Genomic DNA, 23126 nt, shown 5'->3' with positions numbered 1-23126 from the left:
AGAGATTCAATTACCTAAAATGTTCAGGCAATAAAAGCTGAAAAATGTCAAAGCTAAGAGCCTGGAAATGAAAGTTTGGCTTTAACAGATAACTTATAAAGCTGCAGTTTTGTTTCCTTTACTTACAAAAAGAATTATTCCCACATTATATATCGAGAGTCAAAATTTCAGCTGTTGCTTTTTAGACCGAATACAGTTCTATAATAATTCTTCAAATAACAATGTATTGCGACCACAAAGCCCAACGAACAATGACGCTAAGAGGCAGAAATGCTGCCATCATCACGAGCAGCTATGACCGCCCCCACAGTGAGCTGACGAAGCAGTTCCACACATGATGGCCATCCACGCTCTCCATTACTATGAGCACCAATGGAGTTTAGATACTCACACTGCTGTCATAATTGCTGCTCGAGTGGGAAGAAACTTAGCTAGTGTAATTAAATCAAATAATTTTTTAAGGTTTTAAGGCCAAATGCAGGTTTCTTGATCCACGGGGAGACAGTAATTGTATTGATCAACGTCATTAATTAAAGTATAGTAGTGAATCTGGGAAGAGATGTTGAAATAATTTCCCTTAAATGTTTTAGAGTGGAGCAGGGCCAATCAATCAAACGAGAGCAACGTCTCTGGTTAGCCAGACACTTGAGTGAGGTATTTACTAAGGAACAAATAAGCAATCAGTGATTACTACTCAAAACAACTGATTAATAAGATACCAGAAGAATGAGCAATCACTGCCACTCAGACGCCAGCGGGCTAAAAACAGACAATGTAAACACAGTGGTTGGAAATGGGCTAAATGTGAATTAAGATCAAACAATAGCGCACGTTTAACTCCAGCCCTGGAGAGCACATTTAGTTAAGTACAGCACTTATGTACAATAAAGTGGGAGATATTTCAAGTATTAGGGATTTTCAATTTCATGTCACTTTCTATTTCTGTTTTACTTTACAAACCAGGAAGAATTAATGTCCTGTACCTTTTACTCCAGATGTCTGACAGCTGTAATTTCTTCGATTTTTCATACTGACCAAGTGAAAAGAACATTAGAAATCATACATCACAGCTGCTTTTATACAAACTACTCACGTGCGAAGAACAATTGGAATGATTGGACATGATAGAAATGATAAACAGTAAAATGCTTTATTATCCATCTGCAAAAATGTTTTTGTCTGATGTGTTTGGTGCAAACAGCGGAAGGTTTGTCAATTTCTACTTCCAGTTATGTGGCATCGCTTCAGCCCAGATTCCTTGAAGACTGGAATGGAAAGGAGAACTGGCTGCATCAGGTTCAGCCTGTTTTAGTTCGCACAGCTTCGAGACAGACTTGAATAGTGGTGAACCTTTTCTTAAGGTAACACTGCTCACTTAAAAATGCCGTGTTTTACAGTGTAGTGCAGCTATGTTTAAATGAATATGAATCATCAGTGCTTTCACTACTGAGCCCTGGAGAGAACATGTGTTTCCATGAGTGCACAGCAGGTGACACAGAAGCCTTATATGAGGACTCGCTCTAAAAATATTTGATGAAATGAGCGTTTTGCTGCAGAAATTCAAAAGGCTTGTAATTATGTTAAGTCACAATGGTTAAAGACACTGTTCTCCAAGGTCCACAACCAGAGGGTTGGCAAACAGAGCATTTGACTCAGCCACAGAAACTCCTGATCATGTGGTCTGGCCTGTGTTGAGGGCAGAGGGATCCAGAAGCAGTGTAGTGTTACTGTAAGATCAGTTAAATTAAACATTAAGGAGACTTCATATGAATGAACCTCTTTCGACTGTACTGAGGTCTGAGGAGACAAGTTGACATGAGGTTAGCTAGTTACTTTTTCACCCTGGATATGATAATCACTGTCAAATCTACATTATTTACATTAAATGCTACTGATAAAAGGTTTTGTTTTGTTTTCACAGTTATAAATAAGTGACACTCAGCAAAAGATCTGTGGAAAAAGTGCATGCGGGTGATACAGTACGACTCCTGCCTGCTTCACCAATCTGTTTCACAGGTTGACCCCTCCAGCATCTAAAGTCTCCCTTGAGAGTCTTCATGCAGGCTGAGGGGATGAAATCAAAAACTCAATGATTCTCTAAAAAGGTCAGTGCTTTCATTGCATTTTCACGCTATCAGAGCCTTGAGGTTGAATAGCTAAGTCCTCTCTGCCCCTCTCTAGACCAATCAGAGCCTACAGGGCAGAGAAGGGGGGCAGTTATTGGTGGAGGCCACTGGGTGAGGCAGGATGGCGGGTGGGCGGGGGGTGGGGGATCAAAGTGCCGCAGCCTTTACACCTGCTGCTGTGCGCTCTCTAATGCGCTCCTCTGCCAACGCTCTTCCTCCCACCTCTACAATCTCTGTCATGGGAGGGGTTCTGGCCAGCACACACGCACACGCGAGCTTGGAACCGTCAGGCTGTGCAGGAAGTGGCGCTGAGCTGAATTAATTAAAGGGTGAGAAAGCCTGGGTGGCTGAGGCCTAGTGCAATTTGGTGCTCAGTGCCACTTGAAAGCAAACACGGGTCTTTGAGAACTCGGAGGACAGAGGGCACCTCAGGGCATCTAAAGGCTTTGGTGCATGTAGGGGCAGACGTAAAAGTGGTTTAGCCGCTCTAAGCTGTGTAAAGTCATGTGATTGACATGTGATCTGAGAGGCAAGCCTTGATGGAGCATAGGAGCTAAATCACCTTTCAGCACAACAGCAGAACACAATTCAAGGTCCTCTAGGCGGTTGGATGGATGGATGGATGGATGGATGAGACAGACATCTGGAAGGATTAACACAGTCCTTGGCTACACCTGCCAAAATAATATCCCTCACTGACATGCAGAAAAACACATAACGCGTGTGGAAGTGGTCTAATTATACTAAGGTAAAACTAATCTAGAGACGCGTAATGCACCAAGCGCACAGCTGAGAGGCCACACTTAAAAATGAGAGAATCTCTAAAAATACAGGGCAGCTTTAACAACAAGCAGCACCTGACTGGAACATTATGTCAAGCCAAATAATTACATGCACAGTGACACTGCAAGGAGACACCACACTACCTCAGATGTGCTACAAATGAGCCGGCGCTGCACATCATTAATGAGCCATTCTCTGTGACAACCAACAAGACAACAACACATACATATATAAATATTCAAATCTACATACACCATGACAGTCTAAAAAACACTTTGATTTTTGCTGATCAAAGTGTAGACAAACAAAGATGGCTCCTCCGATAGCAGAACAAAGCAAAGAGAGAAAGTGTGATTTGGCCTGATAAGATTGGCTTTGTCTCAAATCCAATTGTCAAGGCCTCACACCCTGAAAAAACAGCCTCTACAGTGGCACTCCCAGTTAAAATAAAAGACAATCTGTTTCAGAGTGTTTCCTCCTTAAAACCCACAGTTTGAATGACCCAGGAGAGAGCATAAATCATTCTGTATGATGAACATCATGGCCCCTGTGGTATATCACAAATGGTAAATGATCCGAGGAAGCTAAGAGGCTGGTGCACCCTAGTGGTGAATACTGAATCAGGCTTGAAAGTCCTTGACACCCACTCTGCCTCTGTGTGGAGGCTGCACTGATTCTAAGTGAAGCTGCAATGTCAATATTTCATTTCTCGCTTTGAAATCCGGAGCAGCACTAAGAATGGCATGTCCAGACTGCCCGGTGCACCTAACCACAGGTTCCACATAATAACAGCACAGGGCACATGACACAGACTCATAATCCAGTTAATGAGGAGACAGAGGGAAGGCAATTTTCCACATTCTCTGAGCGTCTAAGACGTGAGTGGAAGGAAACGATTAGTGGTTGCAGATAAAGAGCGATAAAGGAGGGCAGAGCCAACCTCAGCTCACTGTCCATTAGCTGTTGACACTGTCAATTAGGTAGAGCTTTGGTGATTACAAGAATTGGAAATTGCAGTGTTTGCCACAGGCCAGAGCCTGGCCTTGCTTTATGGTTCTACTGAGAAATAGCGGGGAAGTAATACGGTAAGTGATCCCGCTTATTAGCGTGCATCAGAGTGAGAAAGTCATTCTACCCCCCTTCATTTTGTCTCAAAGTCACTTTTACTTCACTGTGCCTGACTCTCCACCCCTCAGTGGTACACCAAGGGTTAACAGGGACTGTATTAGTGCAATGAGACTGTGGAGGAAGACGGCCACAGGCAAACATGTATGTCCAAGACACATGTGAAGGAGATTCAGGTCACGCTGAGTTCCCTGCGAGTTCCCTCCCAAATCAGACTCGGCTGCTCTACATCTGAGTGTTTTACCTGTGAGCTTCTTCATTGGCTGGAGCCTGACACTGATGGTCTGGTGGGTGAGCAGCGGCGAGGAGGGCAACGAGCGCGACACGCCCTCCATTATACGGATGTGCTGCATGCCCTCGGTCATTGAGAGCGGCGGCACGGAGTAGTCTCCTTCGAAAGCACAGTCACTGTCTATGCTGCCACCTGCAGGACGGGAGGAAGTATTAAACACGTCTTTCCACAATCAATTCATTTAAACATAGCTCTCTGAAAAAGTGAATGAATTCTGACAAACAGGCTGTCAATGGCATTCCATTAGCCTGACGGACATGTTTATCACCCATGAGTGAAATGCATATCAGTGTCAGATACGGACACTCTGACTACACTTGTGTCTGCTCCCTGGATTCTGATATGAGTGCATTATTGAGCACACAGCGGTATCGAACATAACAAGATTGGAGTGACCCAGAGGAGAGAACAGCCCTGCAGGCAACACGCTGTCAACATTCCCTGCTACAAACTCCAGCTCTGGCCGCTCTGCGCCCCACGGAAACACAATACCCCACAATTTCAATACAATAGAATATTTTCTAGCCATCTGTAATGTGTTTAAACAAACCAAAAAATAAGCCCAATCCTGACCACGAGAGAGCATTTTATTTACGAAAGGGCCTCTCACAATAAGCCGTAATTACAGACACTCCATCTTGCTTCAAAAACACTAATTATGACAACATTTTTTTTCCTCTGTCCATACACACATTCCCTAGCGAATGGAAAGCCTGCCGTCTGTAAACACAACATCCATTTTGTGGCTCGTACAGGCCATTTCCCTGCAGACGGAGCTGTAAAACCAACTGGTCAAGGCAACAGTCTCACATCAGATAACAGCAGCCACAGCGAGACGTGAAGCCATTATCAGACAGCGGTCGGTGACAGGTCCCACAGGACGACTGTATATAACTGTTGGGACGGGGGCAAATCGGCAGCTCTAATGCAAATATACAAGTGTGGAAACACGAAATGACAAACATGTACACACACAAAGTAAAACACACACACGCCGCCCTCTGTGGCTTCAGCAGTGCTGGACTCAGTCCATCCATTTACTGGGGAATGTCACTACAAAAGCAAAAACAACAGCCGGAGCAGTGGTTACATCTCGCAGCATGGAGGCTCTCCTCGTGTATGCAAAGCCTGGTGTGAATTCCAAGGGGAGACTTGATATTCTGGCAGCAATTATCAGGCCTTCAAGACCCACTTAATTTTAATGCATTCCTACACTGGATGAAATCACAATTACGCAACTATTCACCAAATATTCTCCATTTCAGAAGGACACTTCACAAAAAGCTTTCTAAAAATGCATAATTTCCAACTTTGTGAATTTTCTTACTGAGGAGCCTCGTACATAATATGATACGCCGCAGCCGTAATCAAAAGGTGTGTGGGGCTCGGAAGGGTGGAGAGGGCGGAAAGAGCTGCACTCCAGTAGTGAAATCCCCAGAACAAAAGCGTAGAAGGGGAAAATGATAGTGTTTTATTGTGTGACTGTGATGGCAGATGTGTTTAAAGGCCACTCCAGGCCTCAGAATAAGCACAAACACCTACTCGTTGAGGTGTTTGAGTTCAAAACATACTCTAGAAGGGGAAAAAAAGATGCCACTAAATTCTAATTGCCCTAAACATTTCCTAGCAAGCACTGACATTCCTGCTGGTGATAAACATCTCGTGTTGTACTGTGAACAGCCAGTTAGATTTACAGACAACATTACAAGAATATAAAATTCATGCACTGCTATCCCAATAAACACAACTTCATTTTCTGTAGCTATAAAGACAAATGAAATACAGCCAACCAACAAGGCTCCATGGGTTCTACTGAGAAACCCTTAGGGGGCAGAAACGGGGTCTGCACAAAGACCACCTACAGACATATTACAGGAAACAGGAAGCAGAGCTTCCTGCCTTTACCTACTCACTCACATTATACCCACTGATGCCCGCATGACAGAGCAGTTAATCAGGCTGTTACTTACCTTGGCCGACGTGGCTCAGGTGAGGGTCTAGACTGGGCGAGCGTGGGTCTCCAAAGTCCTCGCTCCCACCATCTGCAGACGAGGAACAGAGGGATAAGGAGAGTGAGCGAGCTCTGTGGTGCTGGTAGCATTGTGAGGAGGTACGGGCCAGCAACAAGGCCACCTCCTCCTCTCCGATCAGCCAGGTGTGGGACCGGAGGACCCCCAACAGGCTGCTCACACACAGGCCCTCCACGCCCTTCCTCCTCGTGCCCAAGCGGCCCCTGATGGTAGCAAAGGGAGAGCGGACTGCCAAGCTCCACTTTTTCCGCCTCCCCATGGTTAGACTAAACAGTCAGCGAGCCTCTATGTGGGCCTGTCCATGCAGATAACCGAGTAGTTTACATTGCAGTCATTGTTGCATGCAGAAAGCCCTGTGTAGCAGCACCATCATGGAGCTCACTGGGCTCTATGGTTCACTGAGCAAGATCTAGCAGTAAAACAGTGGGCGTATCCCAGGATGGATCCACATATAGTAATGATATGAGGATCAATTACGCCCAAGGGAGCAGGCAGGCAGAATTAGACACAGTGAATGGAGGTGAAACGAGGGATGGGGGTGGGGGCGGCATCACTGGCCGGCACAGTCAGCGTCACCAGGGGATTGTTTCATAATCCTGTTCAAGTGCAGATGGATCTACTGTAAAGCACAACAGGGCAGCAGAGAAGGGTTAGGAACAAATGATTTATACTGTGTATAAATACACCCCGGTGGAGCTAAGTGAGCTATTAATAAGCTAAATTAAGCTACTGGTGTAAAAGATGCGTAGATGGATAAAATACAAAAACGTTGCATTAGTTAGAAAACAGAACTGGTTGTTTTTGTAAGCGCAGTCCCGGAGCTCCCTGTGCCCAGCAAACCCAAACAAACACTCAGATATTATCTCCCCCATCGCAGATTTACACACCATTTGCCAGTAGCCACACAGCAGGCCGGATTGGCTCGCTGGTGGAAAGATCAAGCTTGTCGATGGGCTGATAAAATAAGCCGTGGGGCATGATTGTGTGAGAACTGGGCCAGCCTGAGATTGACACTGATTGTGGAGAGGAAGTCCTCTGCAGAGGACCTTCAGAGTTCAGCGCCGGACCCGAGCCACGTACAGTGAACTACTGTATGAAGCGTGAGTAAAGGCAAACATCCCTCCTTGTGCAGTACCATATGCATCATGAACCAAATAATCTAGTAAAATCAATATTGCGCAAATCAATGCAGGCTTTGAAGGCGGCGTGTGCAGTGGCTACGAGCATCGTTTGCACAGCGAGGCGTGAAAACACACGTTTGCACGTTGACTGAGTGAGACGTCGGGAGCGGAAGGCTCGGTCGCATGCATTAATAGACGCTGCACACTTTGCTCCGGTGGCAAATCTGATTAGCACCTGAGGTGAGGTTTTCACAAATGTGCTCCAATATAGTTTTACATTTTACTTCTAACACATACTGCACCACACATGACAAGAACATGTCACGTTACAAAGGGTTTTAGGCTTCACTCACAATGAAAAGAAAAATTTTCAGGTTCAATTACATTCGAGCTAGTAAATGAGAAATCTTCCAATTAAAAGACTTTGGAAAGAACTGCACAGATGTGGCTTCACTATGACTCTCTCTCTTCTGTCTCGCTTAACAATTTTGGCAACAAATCACAGAAACTCTTGCACAAAAGAACAAGCTTCTATTCTTCTGCACACGTTGCTCTCTTGTCCCAGGAACCACAGCGCAGTGTCATGACACATGGATCAATGGCCCATTAACCAGGCAACATAAAAGGGGAGGACCAACAGCTGACAGAAGATGGAGACATGTTTTCATTCCAACCAGAGACAAACAGTGGACAAACATTACAACATCTGTCAACAACTTACGAGAACAGAACTGAACACAGATCAGTCGTAAAACAATCCCTCCTCTGGAACCGCGTTGTGTTCAGCTGGAAAGTCAAAGCTTTGCTCTCTCCAACTGTAATAGGCCATAATCTAAACTGCAGAAATAATGGCGCACTCACAACGCTGGCTGTTCCTTGCAGATGTAGCGCCACGCTGCAGTGTTAGGATGTCAAAGGAGCCAATTTCACACTTGGACAAAGCGTTATTATGGGAGAGGTCGACGTGACATCTGATACTGATCCCACGGAGAAAAACTCCACTATCATTACCATTGTGACGGACTTTAGTGAAACTGCTCACATTCGCAGTGACCCCTGCTCCTCAACGAGGCTTTTCTCACAGGTGCTGTGTGACAGCAATTACTGCCTATTGTTGTCTTTTGTGTGATTGTCTTGGGCAAAACACAAAACACGTACTGTATCTAACATCCTTCACTTTGATGGCCAGCGTGAAGCCATTGGGCTGAGGTGCTTCCTCTCTTATTTCTTACATTTCTATATTGCCTTGTTTTTTCCTGTTGCCAACCTGTTGTCATACACCAGTTGCCTGCCAAGTCACAGTAGAGCCCCAATGAAACACCAGTTATGCTCCATAACTCAAGATTCTTCTGAACAAACTTCCAGGTAAAACTCTTCACCCTACTTAACCACAGACTGGTGGGAGGTTTGGTGTCTTTCTAATATTTCTAATCTAGTGTACTGTAGGTTTTGCCGTTTGATGCCATCGTTGCATTATGTTTTGTACAATTCCACAATCTATACTTCATCCCCATCAAGCGTCTGTAGAAAACTACACTAATAAAACATGCTGACATTTATTCAGCACACGGTTGCCCACACAGTCACACACAAATAGTGTGTAATAGAGCGTGAGCACCATACATTACATGGAGTAGTGAGTGGTAAGTGAGTAGATATTCCAAAATAGAGATTGACTTAAAGAGTGTTAAAAAGAAAGGTTCAGAATTGGAGAAGGTAAATGCCAGGGACTGAATCACTGCTGAGCTCTGCCAAACTGCAGCGTCTGATGTCACTAAAGGAGAAGCTGGGACTGTGATTGCTTCTGTGCCGTTGAGATTAACTCGAAATCATACATCTATATGCCTGAGGGCTAAATAGTAAATAAAATGCTTTTTACAAGCATTTCAAAGTGTATGTTTTTTTAACCATCCCATAAACCCCTGAAAAAAATACGTTGAGTCTTGAGCTACAGGTTTAGACATTGAACACCACTATGATGATCCTGTTTTCAACCAACTAAACAATGAGGGTCAAATCTATTCAGAGCTACTGTATGGTGCAGATCTGTGCTGGTGAGTCTTTGAGTTCGGCCCCGACAGCCTTCTCCTCTAGTCTGACATCAATTTAAACTGGATTTAATCAGATTCACAACAAAGTAGAGTCTCTTAATGAAGCACAATCCCACAGTGTGCCGCACTGAGCCGTATGAGAGCACAGACATCTGCTCATTTGTAAAGTTTGGGAATATCTTCATTAGCGTCATCCTCTGTGTAGGATAACTTTCCATTCATGCATAGGATCAACAAGCATCTTGTTGTGGGCTTTCTCTCCACCGCTGCACTGAGTAGGTCCTGGTCTACCACAGGAAGTGGAGCCTTCTGACATCCCGCCACTGTAAAACAATAGGGAAGCACTTTCATCCAAACCACAAATACGCCGAGGGAAACACAGATGGATGCTGCATGGAAGCTGTGCTGAGATAAGACCCAAAATATGCTTTGCAGGGGATGCTCGAGTCAACAGTAATCCAGTTTACCGTCTAGCCCATAACAAGGTTGGAGATCTCACTCTCCCTGCATTTGAGTGTTTAAAGCTAAAGCTCGTGGTATTAAAGGAATCGAGAGTGTGAGGAACGCCGTCGGATGTCACCTGCTCTATTACCTGCAGCGACGGGCCAAAAGACAAAGCTGTCAGCTCCAGCAGTTATGAGTGCTCCAGGCAGAGAATATACCGTCATGGACATTTGTGGTGAGTCTGTGGGGACAGTATAAAGCCACATAAGGCAGCCAGCCGAGGCAGTGCTTCACAAGCTGGTAACTGCGTTTAGGACAGGACCCACATCAGCTGTGATGCAAAGCGTGTGCCCTACTATTTTACAAACTAAAGACGATAATGCCTGCCAGCCAGCAGCCAAGCAGAGAAACCTGTGTCCTGTGTGGGTAGAGGACACTTCTCCATGTTTCCAGTGCCTGCTGAATACTAAACTGTACATTCAGAGATCATGATGTGTTCATAAATTCAGAGTGGATTAGGACAGAACCATTGTGATTTTACAACTGTAGTAACCAGCTACTAACTCTATATGTTAATTAAGCATTTCTGTCTTTTCCACAAGTCAACAAACCTAAATACTACAAAGCTCTGCAAACAATTTAGATGAATCTTTGATGTTGTGTCTTTGCGTATTTGTTGTTGCTGCATTTTGTTTTACACAATGTACATCAGTGGCGTCTCCTAATGTGCCATGCAGCACTAGATGCAATGAAAGCACAAGTATCCTTATATCCCAGTCATGCCCAAAGCACTACAGGGGTATCTGTGTTTGTGCTCCTGTTGCATAACCGCCGATTACCCGAGGGCTACAGCAACGTTAACGCAAGTCTTTTTATAGCTCCTACTACTGCTGCTGCTGCTGATGCTCCAGCTTTTCTAACCTCTCCCGTGATCTTGGTGATGATATGACCTGTATTACACATCATATTCCACTTTACTTCCTGTGACCAAGTGACTGACATTGCTGTTCTTATACTAAACTAATGTAGGTGTTTTGCAAGTAAAGGTCTTTTTCAGGTTTTTTCTATTTATTTGACTCTTTAGCAATTACAGATAACTTTTTACTCACTGAACAAATTATTATCCAAATAAAATGTTACTTATACCAGTCAACGGCTGATTGAAGGGCTGGAGCTTACGCTTTTAGAAGTACATCAGTAAAAATACACGGTGAATGGTGGTGTACATGTCCTGAGCATGGCCTGTGATTCTCTCCCACAAATGAAGACCATCTTCTTTGGCTTTAAATAACGCTTTATCCCCTCCCACCACAACCCAGAAAAGCCCAGAGCTGTGACCCTGGCCAGCGAAGTGTATGTGGAGGACAGTGAACAGCACGGTGACGGCGCTGGGCCAGAAAGGTGACGCATATGTGAGTGGCTGTGTGCGTCAGGAGCTGGCTGACAGCACCACGACTCAGCAGTGTCCTGGATGGAAGGAGGTGTTATGATGGAGGAAGTAGGGAGAAACTGAGAATGTGTATGTGTGTGTAAATGAGAGAGAGAGAGGGGTGAAAAGACTCCTACAGTACAGTGCCATGTGATGCTGAGAAAAGCTGTGTCGCAGCACTGAGTGGGTGGGCTTGATTAAAAAAAATAAACATAAAGAGTCTGGAAAAAAGAGAAGCAGCAAAAAGCATCTCCTACCTTCAGTCTGACACACCACTGGGGTTACATCACAGAGTGGAGAATGGAAAGGCACGCAGCAAAAATAACCAAACGGAAATGGAAGTAAGATAGAAGACGTGTGCTTTGGTTGTCTTGAGATTCACGCGAAAAAAAAGGAGAGAGAAGATGGGCAAAGAAATAAGAAGCTGCTTGGGCTCCTGGTCTGCCTCAAGGCGTTCCACTAAATAACAATGACTTTGTTTCTATCAATATTTAATCCCTGACTATCATACACCCAGTGATGTGAAAGGCAGACGTTCCACCGCTACGTAGCCATTCGTATGTGACCAGACCTGAGACAAAAGCTGCAAATGCTAGCATGTCCAGCCACCTTTAGGAGCGTTAGGTAGCAGGATTAGTCATAGTAGTATTCGTATTAGGAAGTGTCATCAGCAGCTTTAATTGCTTGCTATGCTATTTCTTTATTCAGGGTCTCTGTAGGTTTCTAACAAATTAAAGGCTCTTTAAGTCTTACGACCACTTTGAATGCAAATGAAAACTGCTTTATCCTCACGAAACATCACAATGTCACCTTAAAGCCTCTTTCGCATCGTTCTGCTTGTTCCACAGTCTCTGTCTGCAGCACAAAGACGGCATTACCTGAAGTTCTCTTTGACCTCGGATTGTCTACGCTGAGAATTTGGGCGTGTGCAGATTCCTGCTCAGGCTGCAGATGCCTCGTCTCTGCTCTGACAAAGAGGATGTTAAAGGTTAAAAAGGATGAATTCCCACAGAGACGCTGAGGGGAAGAGCTCCTGCTGCAGACAGTGCTCGTTCATTACGGTGGGAGATATTTACTGCCTTTCAAATTACTGCCTCAGTGAATGACAGTCGGAGCTATTAGCATATAGCAGCTTAGAGAGGGATACTGCTAAATTTGATCCTTATTCCTGTTGCTTGAGGCTGCTCTGTACTGTGGGGATTTGTAAGCCTCATAACAAAACCAGAAATGTGGAGGGAGAAGTTTGTACAGTACCACTCCCTAATCTCGCTTTTGCCGGCTCTGCTGAGAATAAATTAATTCTTAGAAGATCTAAGTATCATACTCAAGGTTTTAGGGAATATTTATGTCAAAATCAATGATTCCAAGCCATAAAATACTGAAATTCCCATCTGTCACTTTCTATGAAATGCCACCAGCAACAATTCATTTTCCGTCTTACCTGTATCTTCTACAAAGAAAAAGCAAATTTAATGTCTTGACTGAAAACCAACTGCTAAAGCTCTCATGAAAATGAGGTGTCGTTCAATTATACGCTGTGTTAAAACGTGGTGTCAACTCAACTTGCGTTAACTGCACAAAGCCATTTAAGTAACGATATACACACAAACGAACCACAAGGGCAGCACAGAATTCAGCACAACAGCTGTGGATTAGTATATGATGCTGCATTTAAAGTCTAAATCCTCTCTGGCAGGTTCACCCAGGAGTTAATTTAACTTTCCGTGGTCTGTCTGCAAGCTGTGTGACTAATGTAAATCATCTTGTTGAGTGGCTATTTGGTAATATTCGTTTTTGAAGAGCAATAACTCTGGGATGAGTCATGTTTTGATAGAATTGCACCTAATTGAGGGGTACAAAGCAGCCGCTACATAAAGACCTCTACAGAAAAAATGTCTGAGAAGAACAACAACACAAACATATCACCACAGCTACTGCAAATCCTCTAACTATTCACCACTTATACAATGATTGAATGGAAGCCATCCTTTTGTTTGGGCCCAGCCACAGAGAGCAACTCTCCTTGGAACACCAGCAAAATGCCAAACAGACAAAAAAGCTAAAAGAGCTCCGTGTCTCCAAAACAGCCATGGACACAAAAACAGAGCCCTGAAAAGGGTTTGATGTCAGAGAGCGAGAGGCAGCAGCAGACGGGTGAAGTGTCATTTTGTTCCTCTCCCCCAATCGAAGCGCAAAGCTTTTACACTGAAAAGGAGGTAGAGTAACAAGGACCAGAAAGAGGCAGCGGACGACTGTGGTCATAGTAACAGATGAAGCACGGAGGACGAGAGAGGTGAAACAGAAATACGACCGAGTCCGTCCTTGCTGCTTCCTGCGCCTCCTTCGCTGGACCCTGTTATTCTTATCCCTCGCTCGCCCACAGCACTGCCATAATTCACTCTGTTTTCAGTGTCACTCTGACGACAAGACAGCGGGAGAAAAAGATTTACATACGCACAGACTATTCACATGCCGTCTCAATTGCAACTACGACGGGGCCAACAACTGCAAACAAGAAGGTCTGAATAATGGAACAGACATTAAATATAAAATAGACTAGGGGCCTGTAGAGCTAGAAGACACCAACACTTGAGCAGAAAGTAGGCTAGAGTACGTGGCTGGATGTTGTTAATCATTAACATGACAGCTACACCCGATAAAACAGTAGCTGTGGACTATATCTAGCTGCCTTTACTGTAAGTGTGAGCATGTGCTACCCTGGACTCAGCTCTGTGGCTCAGATGGAGATATTCTCTTCCAGAGCTGAAACAATCGTAGAACAAGGAAATAAAAGTCAAGTTATTAGGGTAAATATTTTATTTAGTACGAGAATAACTTGGCTGAGCGATGCATGGAAGCAATATTGTTCCAAACCCCCAGATTTGGGTCACTCTAAGTGTTTGTGAGGGATATTGTTCTTGGCAGATCCACTGTGCTGCTCTAACATCAATCTTTCATGTGTTGCTTTCCATACTTAATATTGTTTGGGTGAAGCTGTCACTGTATGGCACTAACCTAACAGGCAGGATTATATGGACTAAAAGGGCCCAATACTTTTTGTTAACCATTTCTTCAATACTTATTAAATATAAGTATTAGTATAAGTATAATATAATATTTAGCACCTTCATTAGCTAAAGTAACAGCCAGCACAAATAGGATGCACCTGTAATACGAGCAGAAACACTATGTCTATGTGTCACACTGAATGGATTCATCCTGGCCTGAGTGTCAGCAGGCGTGATGGCCATTGAGTGTGGTAAACATGGCTGTCTGCTACGGAGGACGGTGCAGCAGGCAGAACAGTGCAGACTTCAGGTCTGAATCCAGAGATGACACCGTGACTGTCAGCAGGCACACGCAGCTGCCAGGGCTCCGTCTGTGTCTGCAGCCCCTGTGAATCGATCCCGGGTCGCCATTCCCCTATAAGTGCCGTGTTCTGCTTCTTTTATGGTGCGGTGAAAAGCGGCACAATATCCCTCACTATGCACAGCTAGCAAGGGCACTTCCTGCTATTCAAAGCCGCACAGCGCTTAGCAGCCATAATGAGCCCCATCCACATCAAGAGGCACAATGAAAGACGGGTTTCCGACTGCAAAAACAACAGGATGCCGCTGCAGAAGGAGGCTGAGGAGTCCAGCATGGCATAAAAAAATTTAAATAGGCCACTAACACATTTGTTCACGTCTGCCATGACTAAATGCAGGCTGCATTCCAGCAGGTTGCTTTGTGTACAGATCTATATGTGTTTATTTATATGCAAGGAATAAAACAGGACAGATGCAAATGAGCATCACCTGTAATAATGGGAGATAGATGGCTATTAAAGTGGTGCAAAACACAAGAGGAAGAGGGAGAAAGATGTAAAAAGCAGTAATGAAAATGTTAGTGTGTATGGATTGATGAAAACGGGAAGGGAGGGGGAGCAGGAGCTGACAAAGATGAAGAGGAAAATGACTTTAAGGTGGGAGCACCTGAAAGGAGCACGGTGGACAAGTTTGATTACGAGATGATGTGGATAAATGGAGACAGAGGGACTGGAGGAACAAGGAGGGCGACGCGAGGAAGAGAGGGGACGAAGTGGTGAAGACTCATTAGCCTACGCAGGGCCGGTGCATTAAGCTTTCCCTGCTCGGCCGTTTTATCTCGCTCTCGCGTCTCTATCTCTCTCTCCTTTTGTTCTCCAGAAATATCCGAGTGGGTGGTGAGAGAGTAACAGAGTATGCGAGATAGAAGAACGGAGTTACAGTAAGTGAAGAGATGACAGAATGAGGGGGAGCGAGAGGGATCAAGTGACGGAGGAAATGTTTATGTGCAACAGCAACAGGCCACCTGATCGCTTCTCACCTCAGTAATAAGGAGCCTCACACAGGCAATTCACAAACATCAGAGGTGGATGATGAAATAGAGAAAAACGCCTCTGCTAATGTCACAGCTACATATTAGTGAGATATTACAAGCATTAAGCTCCAGGAAAACATCCCACAGTAAAGGCCTCACGGTAAATGAGTGACAGCACTGTTGAAACGGTTTTAAAAAGCCAAACAGAAAACAATTCTCGTTAGACAAAATCCATTATGTGGCAGCTTAACCACCTAAATGCTCCATTTTGGTTATGAAACAACTCTGACATTGGGTGGATTTCTGTATACGTGATACTGAATAAACTTCATGTGGCTTTAATAAACTGTACGTGACATTCTACAAGACTAAACTATTCATAAATACAAAAACAATATTCAACAGGTCACAACAGAGAGGTGGCAGAATTTCTGAGCAAATCAATCAGCGCCAGCAAGCAGAGAAACTTGTGTTATTAATAAACCTGAGGACACAAATAGCGACAGATACTACATGAAGAACACAGTGAATCACCCTTAAGATGCACTTGATCTTTCATTTCTGTTTTCACACAGTTTTCTCTTCTAATGGCCATCTGTCAAACTCTGTGGCCACTCCAGCGCTCTCCCTCCAGATTTATTTTCAGTAGCCATCCACAGTAGACACACACACACACACACACACACACACACACACACACACACACACACACACACACACACACACACACACACACACACACACACACACACACACACACACAGGGTTGATGGTTAAGGTGTGGCACGACGCCTCCAGGAGACAAATTGCTTTCAGAGCCTACTACCTGGGTCAAGGTGATACCTGAGTGCAGTAGCCACAACAAATCATTGGGCAAGATGGTTCTGACACATGCTGCTGACACCGGTGCAACAAACAGACACTCAAAGCTGCCCTTAAATCACACGCTTGAATCTGTCACCTTCCAGTACACGTTCACTCACACTTGTTCCCTGGAACTAACAAAAGCCTGACAAACAATTAACAGCTGAAGGCTTTTCCACCACCACTCCCCAAATTCACAGCTGTATTCAGATGGTGGCTCCACCAACCACCATGCGCTCCCTCCACCCATCCATCCGTCCTCCCCTCCGATCCGCCCGGCTCACCTTTGTCAGTCGAGCGCCTCGTCTGCCCAGGCAGTAAAAATCCTGCACCATATTAGGAGAGATCCACAACAAAAGGAGATGTTACAGGCACAGAGAGGGGGAGCAAGTAAACGGGAGGAGAAAGGGCAGAGGATGAGAGACAGAGGAGGGGAACAGAGGGGAACAGTGGGAGAGAGAGAGAGAGAGGCGACGAACGGCCCAGACAGGCAAAGAGCTCTCCACGATGTGAGCAGCGAGGGAGGGCGAGCGCCAGGTGTCAGTATGCAGAGCCTCAGCGCCGCGCATGCACACACACATCCACAGGCTCGACGCGCAGGCACACGGCAGCTCGCTCGCGCTCTCATTCGCTTCCTCCCCGTGCTCGCTGGCAGCAATGACTCCTCTCCCTCCTCTTTCAGGGGGCGAACTCCTTAACTCTTTCAAAGCCAGTAATCTCCACTCATCATTACTTTATTAGCAGCATCTTGTCTGTGGGTGATTAGTAACATTTAATTTGTATTTATTATATACACCGTGCTGTAGCCACATTGGTCAAGCACAAGCAGCCGCTCATACACCGTACAGTAGTAGTAGTAAATGTGTAAGAATGACATCGAATGACAATCAAAATGAGACGGACGTAATCTAGAAATCTACAAATGGGCAAAACACAGTCTTATGGCTCATAAGTGTGACAGTACATGTGATACTGAACAAGCTCAAGTTTTACAAACACATCGTTTCATCAGTATCAAAGAATAATAGTGAAGTATTAGCAGGGAAATAAAGGGAGGCAGGTGTGTGCCACCACCTCTTCATATTCACTACATCCGGTTTCACATTCCGTCAGTGCTTTAGTCTCTTTGAGTTGCACAAAGGCGTGTGCTTTAAGCCTTTATGCCCCTCTGCACAGTATAGATGTGCTACAGCGATATAGGCGACACTTTCAAAGATCCAATATCACAGAGCGATAATACACCAGGGCGCTCCACGACCCTCGCAGGATTCCAGCCGACAACATGCTTCTGTGAAAAATCATAAAACTGTCGCGAGGCTTGGGACGCAAAGAGCGAAACGCTACACACCTGCAAAATCTCAATCAGTGTTCGCGTCACCGTGTCTGCTGTGCAGCAAACACACAAGGGAAGAATTAGGGCTGGTGAAGCTGTAGCAGATTAAACTTATCTTGTTTAATTCATGCAAAAAACATTCTAACGGCGGTAAAGTCTTTTACTTTTTAGCAAATAGTACCAGTTATTCTCAGGAACTTTGGAAAAGACCTGCAGAACTTAACCAAATATATCAAGTGTTCGCACAGCTTATTATCTCCACAGAGAAGAAAACATTTCAGCCCCATTTGCTCATGTGTTAACAGGGCAGAGCTTATTGATAGCTTGAATAAGTCCTGCTGAAAGTTAGGCCATGCGACAAAGAGAGACCACAGCACATGCATTCTGAGTACCGATAATGTTTTCTTACTGCTTAAGACAGTAAAACCATGTTATTAGTCTGACAAAGCCAGTAATCTGAGCTACAGGAACAGTAAAATATTAATAAACTGTCAAAACTAAATGTGAAAATAGCTCCAGATGAACTCCTAGGGCCTGCGATAACAAATTATAAATGACAAACACTGATTTACATCACGTCCTGTGACGCTCAACTCCCAAAGGTTGTGTTTCCACTCTAATAAAAACACTTTTCAAAGAAATATACAGAAATAAGTTCAGCTATGACTCAAACGCAGTAAGCGATCACATTTTAGGCCCATCACTGTCCGTGACCACAGATTCTGCCAGCTCGGTTGCCACCTAAGAAAGGACACCATATCTGGGTCACAGTAACACCAACTGCTAAATATCAGCCACACTTCGGCTGTGGACACAGATCTAGCAATAAAACGCAACACAGGCTGAGAGCAGAACAGATCACACACAAACTTAATGACAGGAAATGGAAAAGAGGGCAAGGCCAAAGAGGGAGAGCAGGAAAGTGAGTAGTGCTGTAGGTAAGAAGATGGTCTGAATGAGACAGCGTGAGCAGGAACCAGTTCCCACTATTGACGTTGTGATCAGCGTGGAGAGGTTAGACCCACGCCTGCTGCTGCCCACTCCCTACTATAACTGGAAGGCATGGGTGCCTTTACAAAAGAGCTGCGCCATAAAGACACAGCAACCACTCCGGTGTTGGTCTCTGTTTAAATGTCAGAACACTGCGAGGAGTTTCTTGGGCTTTTCAAACATCCTGCTGAGGACACTCTAACACACATAGTGCTGATTTGAGACACGCACTGAGCCTTTCATGTGGATTTATCATGCAATCGAAGCAGAAGTGCCAATCGTAGACCGGTGGCTCAACGAACTCAGACATGATTCACGCCATCTTTCACACATCCACATGTATTATAGCTAAAAGCCATTAGAGGATGTGCTTCAGCAGCCGATGCGCAGCTGAGTACCATTGGCCGCAGTGAGTACCAGCTAATATGGCAAAGAATCTACTTGACAGTATTGTGTTTTTTTTATTCAGCAGCAGTCTTTAAAGAAGTACATGTAATGTCTACAGACAGCTGACATATAAGGGGAACAACCTAAAGGAATAAAGTAGAGGTGCATTACAATTTTGAAGCTTTGTAAAGCTTTGCTTTCTAAATTCTTTGCCCATTTTCTAACAACAACATCAACAACAACACGTGTCGTCTCTCAGCTCTTCTAGTTCACCTCATGTTTCTGGGTCACATACAGTACCAGCCTCCTGTTGTTGTACCAGTGATAGTGGTCATGCTGTTGTTGGTCGCCACCTTGCAAACCTGAAACCAGTCAGCTTACTCTAAGGAGCATTCAAAGAATACCCAGCTGCTGCTCACTAGACAGAGTGGGTTCATGTGACGGTTTGTTCACGTCATTCCTGGAAGGAACTGGACAGGAAACAACTTTGTGCCAGCAGGTGGCAGTAGTCTGTTTTCAACACTTAAAAGGGGAAAGTAGAAGAAAACTATCCAAAAGCGACCATCAGCTTCACCATTTACTAAAAAATAAAAGCAGCTTTAATGTCAAGTTGCTCTTTAATATCATACCATTGACTCCCACAATGTCATTCAACCACAACCATGACTCTCCGATAAGGATGGTGAAGAGGATTCAGCCTGTCACATTGTTGAGCCTGAAGGATTCAAAGGAGGTCATTCAGTGGAGGCACATGTGTGGATGTGACAAGGGCGGTATGTGAATCAAGTGGCGCCAGTGAACCATAATGACGGCCGTGAGTGCCTCCCACACTTCATGAGACAGGAGAGTAGCACTGCTGACACTGGGCACATCGTTTCTCAGCCTCCAGCTAAATTGTCTTTGACCTACAGCTCAATTTCGTTTTGCTGCAGCTTTGTTACTATAGCAACAAAGCCACAGGTGCCTGGAGATGAGACCAGTGGCCTCATTGCAGTGTCGCGCGCCCGGTCAACGCTTGTTATATTGTCTCTGACCCTACGCGAAGAGCAACCTATGTTCATGAGGCCACGGGCAAAGAAGCAAAAAGGTCGACTTCATGTCACCACTCATGAAACCTTTACAGACCAAACCCCACGCTGAGGTTTCTGACAGTTGTGTAAATGCTTCATCCCTGAAGCTTTAGTGAGGAAAAACAACAAACTCATGCATACATCTACATAAGAAAGCATCTGACAGGAAGGACACTTATCTGGCGTTGCACAGTCGCTTAGTCACTACTGCACCTCAGAAGTAAATGTCAACGGCTGAAGGGAAGAAACGCTGAATGACACACTGCAGCGAAGCTCGAGGAGGTTGTAGACATCAGGCAGTTGCCCTTAGTAACCAAAGGTCAAAGCTCGTCTCGACAGCTGTGCTCCGTATTGATTCATGGATTCACCGTCTGCTCTGCTGGCTACAGTCTGTTTACACAGCTTCTTAATGCTCGCATTTAAAGGAAATTAAGGCATAGAGTGGTCACTGAAGCTCAGTGTGACATAAAAAGAAGTTTAAACAGGAATCTATTCAGAATCTATTCTAATTTCTATATAACTGAGGGTCTCATGTCACTAAGTCTTTATTTTCCAGGGCTGTGTGGTGTCTACATGACAACAGGACCAGGTCGCTCCATTCATGTTTTCTCCTGAGTTCATTAATACAGGAAGGAAGAGCACTTCCTGTGGAGCAGTAGCTTCCAATCTGTCGCTCCGTGGAGTTTAGCCAGAATCAGCTCATGGTCAGCTCCTGCTCCTGCTCCTCCTGTGGAATCCTGCACCCGTCTCATAACATTCTACTGTGTGGAATTATTCATCCCTTTGCAGCTGCTAATGTTCATACTCATACTGTGCATACTCCATAACTTGCTTTGCATGTGAGGAGCAATATATATGTAAATGTGCAACATCTGCACATACATTTTTATGCATTGCATTTATTTAGAATTTAAAGTACACACTATGCAACAGATAATATAAGTATACAAGCAAATAGAAGAATCAACATACTGTAAAAATGGGGGCAAAACTGGTTCATTAACTAGATCTGTATTTTACATATTTTTGTATTTTACATTAGATTGATTTTTCATATTTAAGCCCAGTCGTGCTAAAAGATGGTTTTCCATAAAGGATTCTGCCAGAAGAAAAGGGAACATAGGATTGTGCATCGCATCACAGAATTACAGGATGAGCATATTTTAACTTTACACATCCTCCTCTGCAGGATGTTAAAATCGACTGGCACGTCAGTCCATCCGGTGGCTTTGCTAGAATTGCCCAGTAGAAGTGGGCCCCTTCAGTTTAAGATTGACAAATAATTGCGTTTACACTGCATTAAGCAGGGCTGTTGTGTCCCTCCTCTAGCCTTGGAGCTCAAAGTATGTTTGCTGATCTGATGATCTCTAATTAGATTTCTCCACCACTGTGGAAAATGAGCCATCAATTAGAGCGCTGTGATTAGAGGGACCGATTTGATTCCTGTCAAGCACCTGCCGCCTTCAGACCTGTCAAGTACTGTAACTGGAATGTTCGACGTCTGACTCGAGGGAGGAGCGCGGCTGCTCCTTCATTGCACGATGAAGTAGAGAGGCTGTGTTTTATACTTTTTTTAACCATTAGCATGGTCTTTTATGATTACATTTAATGGTGTATGACGTTTCAGCAGTTTAATTAGGCCTTTCTTAGTGAATGAACCGTTAATAGAACTAGACCAGAATGAAAAGCTTAAGCTCTGTAATCTATAAATAGATACTATCTCAGCATACAGTCTGAACCACTACAGTACAAAGATATCATCAATGCAAAACATGGGTAGTGGTAGTAGTACTAGTAGTAAGTATAATATGATGTGAACAAAATAATCTGATCCACAGGTCTGACACGGAGTTAAAATGTGACTTCAGTGTCTATTTAGTCTCTTATATCAGGAATCCCATTTTGAGGTTTCTAATAAAATCTAACTTTTATTAATCCAGATTGAGTCCAACTGTTGGCATGCGTCTGATCAACTGCCACGCTCAGGCCCATCTCCCTCAGTGCTTATTAGTCATGCAATGACTCCCTGTCCAGGCACCACAACCCTTCAACCCCCTCTCACATTTTCTAATCAGCCAGTGCCATAAACTGTAATTGCAATGTCAGGCTGTTGACTTTGTTCTAAAACTCCAACTCCATCGCCTCCCGAGGAGAACAAGAAACGTTACAGAAATATAACAAGAGCACTGAAAGTCTGAGGCAAGTATAACACCCAGGATGGCGAGGGAACATGAGAAGAATGACAGCAAGTTACAGACTGACTCAGCTATTAATGACGGTGTGAGGAGAAAACCCAGCGTGGTTCAGCTCAGGCTCTTTCCTCACCGTGACACAGTACATGGCTGTGCATTGACACATTTCAAGCAGCTTATCAGTTATTGAATTTTAAAAAAACGCCATTCACCATCTTATTAACTGGGGTCTCAACAGTTTTCTGCAGTGCAAATCAAGGGAGCACTAGCTCGTCTGCTGTCTACAGATTAGCAGCTCTATTCCTCTTTTTGAAGACAGAGGGGGACTCATCTTATCTCACAACCGAACTATACACCAATTTCAGCAGCATGTCCATTTATACAGGGAGCAGTTTACAATGGCAACGCCTCACTGTCTTCATCTCACAGTGGCAGAAGAGGGATGTGGCTTTCTAGCGCTCCCTGCCTGTCAGGAGCCGATAAGTGTGGGTTGTTAAAACCAGTCCTTAGGATGTCCTTGAAAAGAACAGAGGAGCTAAGAAGAAATC

General features: G+C 44.5%; 1 protein-coding gene across 9 annotated transcripts in view; it reads right to left on the bottom strand.

Annotated features, from left to right (window-relative positions):
• Positions 1 to 23126, bottom strand: part of tanc2b (tetratricopeptide repeat, ankyrin repeat and coiled-coil containing 2b) — a 98307-nt gene that overhangs the window by 44273 nt on the left and 30908 nt on the right. For 8 of the 9 annotated variants that reach the window (XM_029133658.3, XM_029133657.3, XM_029133660.2 and 5 more), the window contains 2 exons: positions 6297 to 6368; positions 4279 to 4458 (listed from right to left, as the gene is read on the bottom strand). In XM_029133658.3, the coding sequence (XP_028989491.1) occupies positions 4279 to 4458; positions 6297 to 6368 (252 nt within the window). Of the gene's footprint in view, positions 1 to 4278; positions 4459 to 6296; positions 6369 to 16890; positions 17170 to 23126 lie in introns of those variants that run through there. The other variant, XM_029133665.3, reaches the window with a different exon arrangement.

The sequence above is a fragment of the Betta splendens genome, chromosome 19 (assembly GCF_900634795.4).
Source record: "Betta splendens chromosome 19, fBetSpl5.4, whole genome shotgun sequence".
NCBI classification, from domain to species: domain Eukaryota; kingdom Metazoa; phylum Chordata; class Actinopteri; order Anabantiformes; family Osphronemidae; genus Betta; species Betta splendens.
This window is presented reverse-complemented; position numbering and strand designations above follow the sequence as displayed.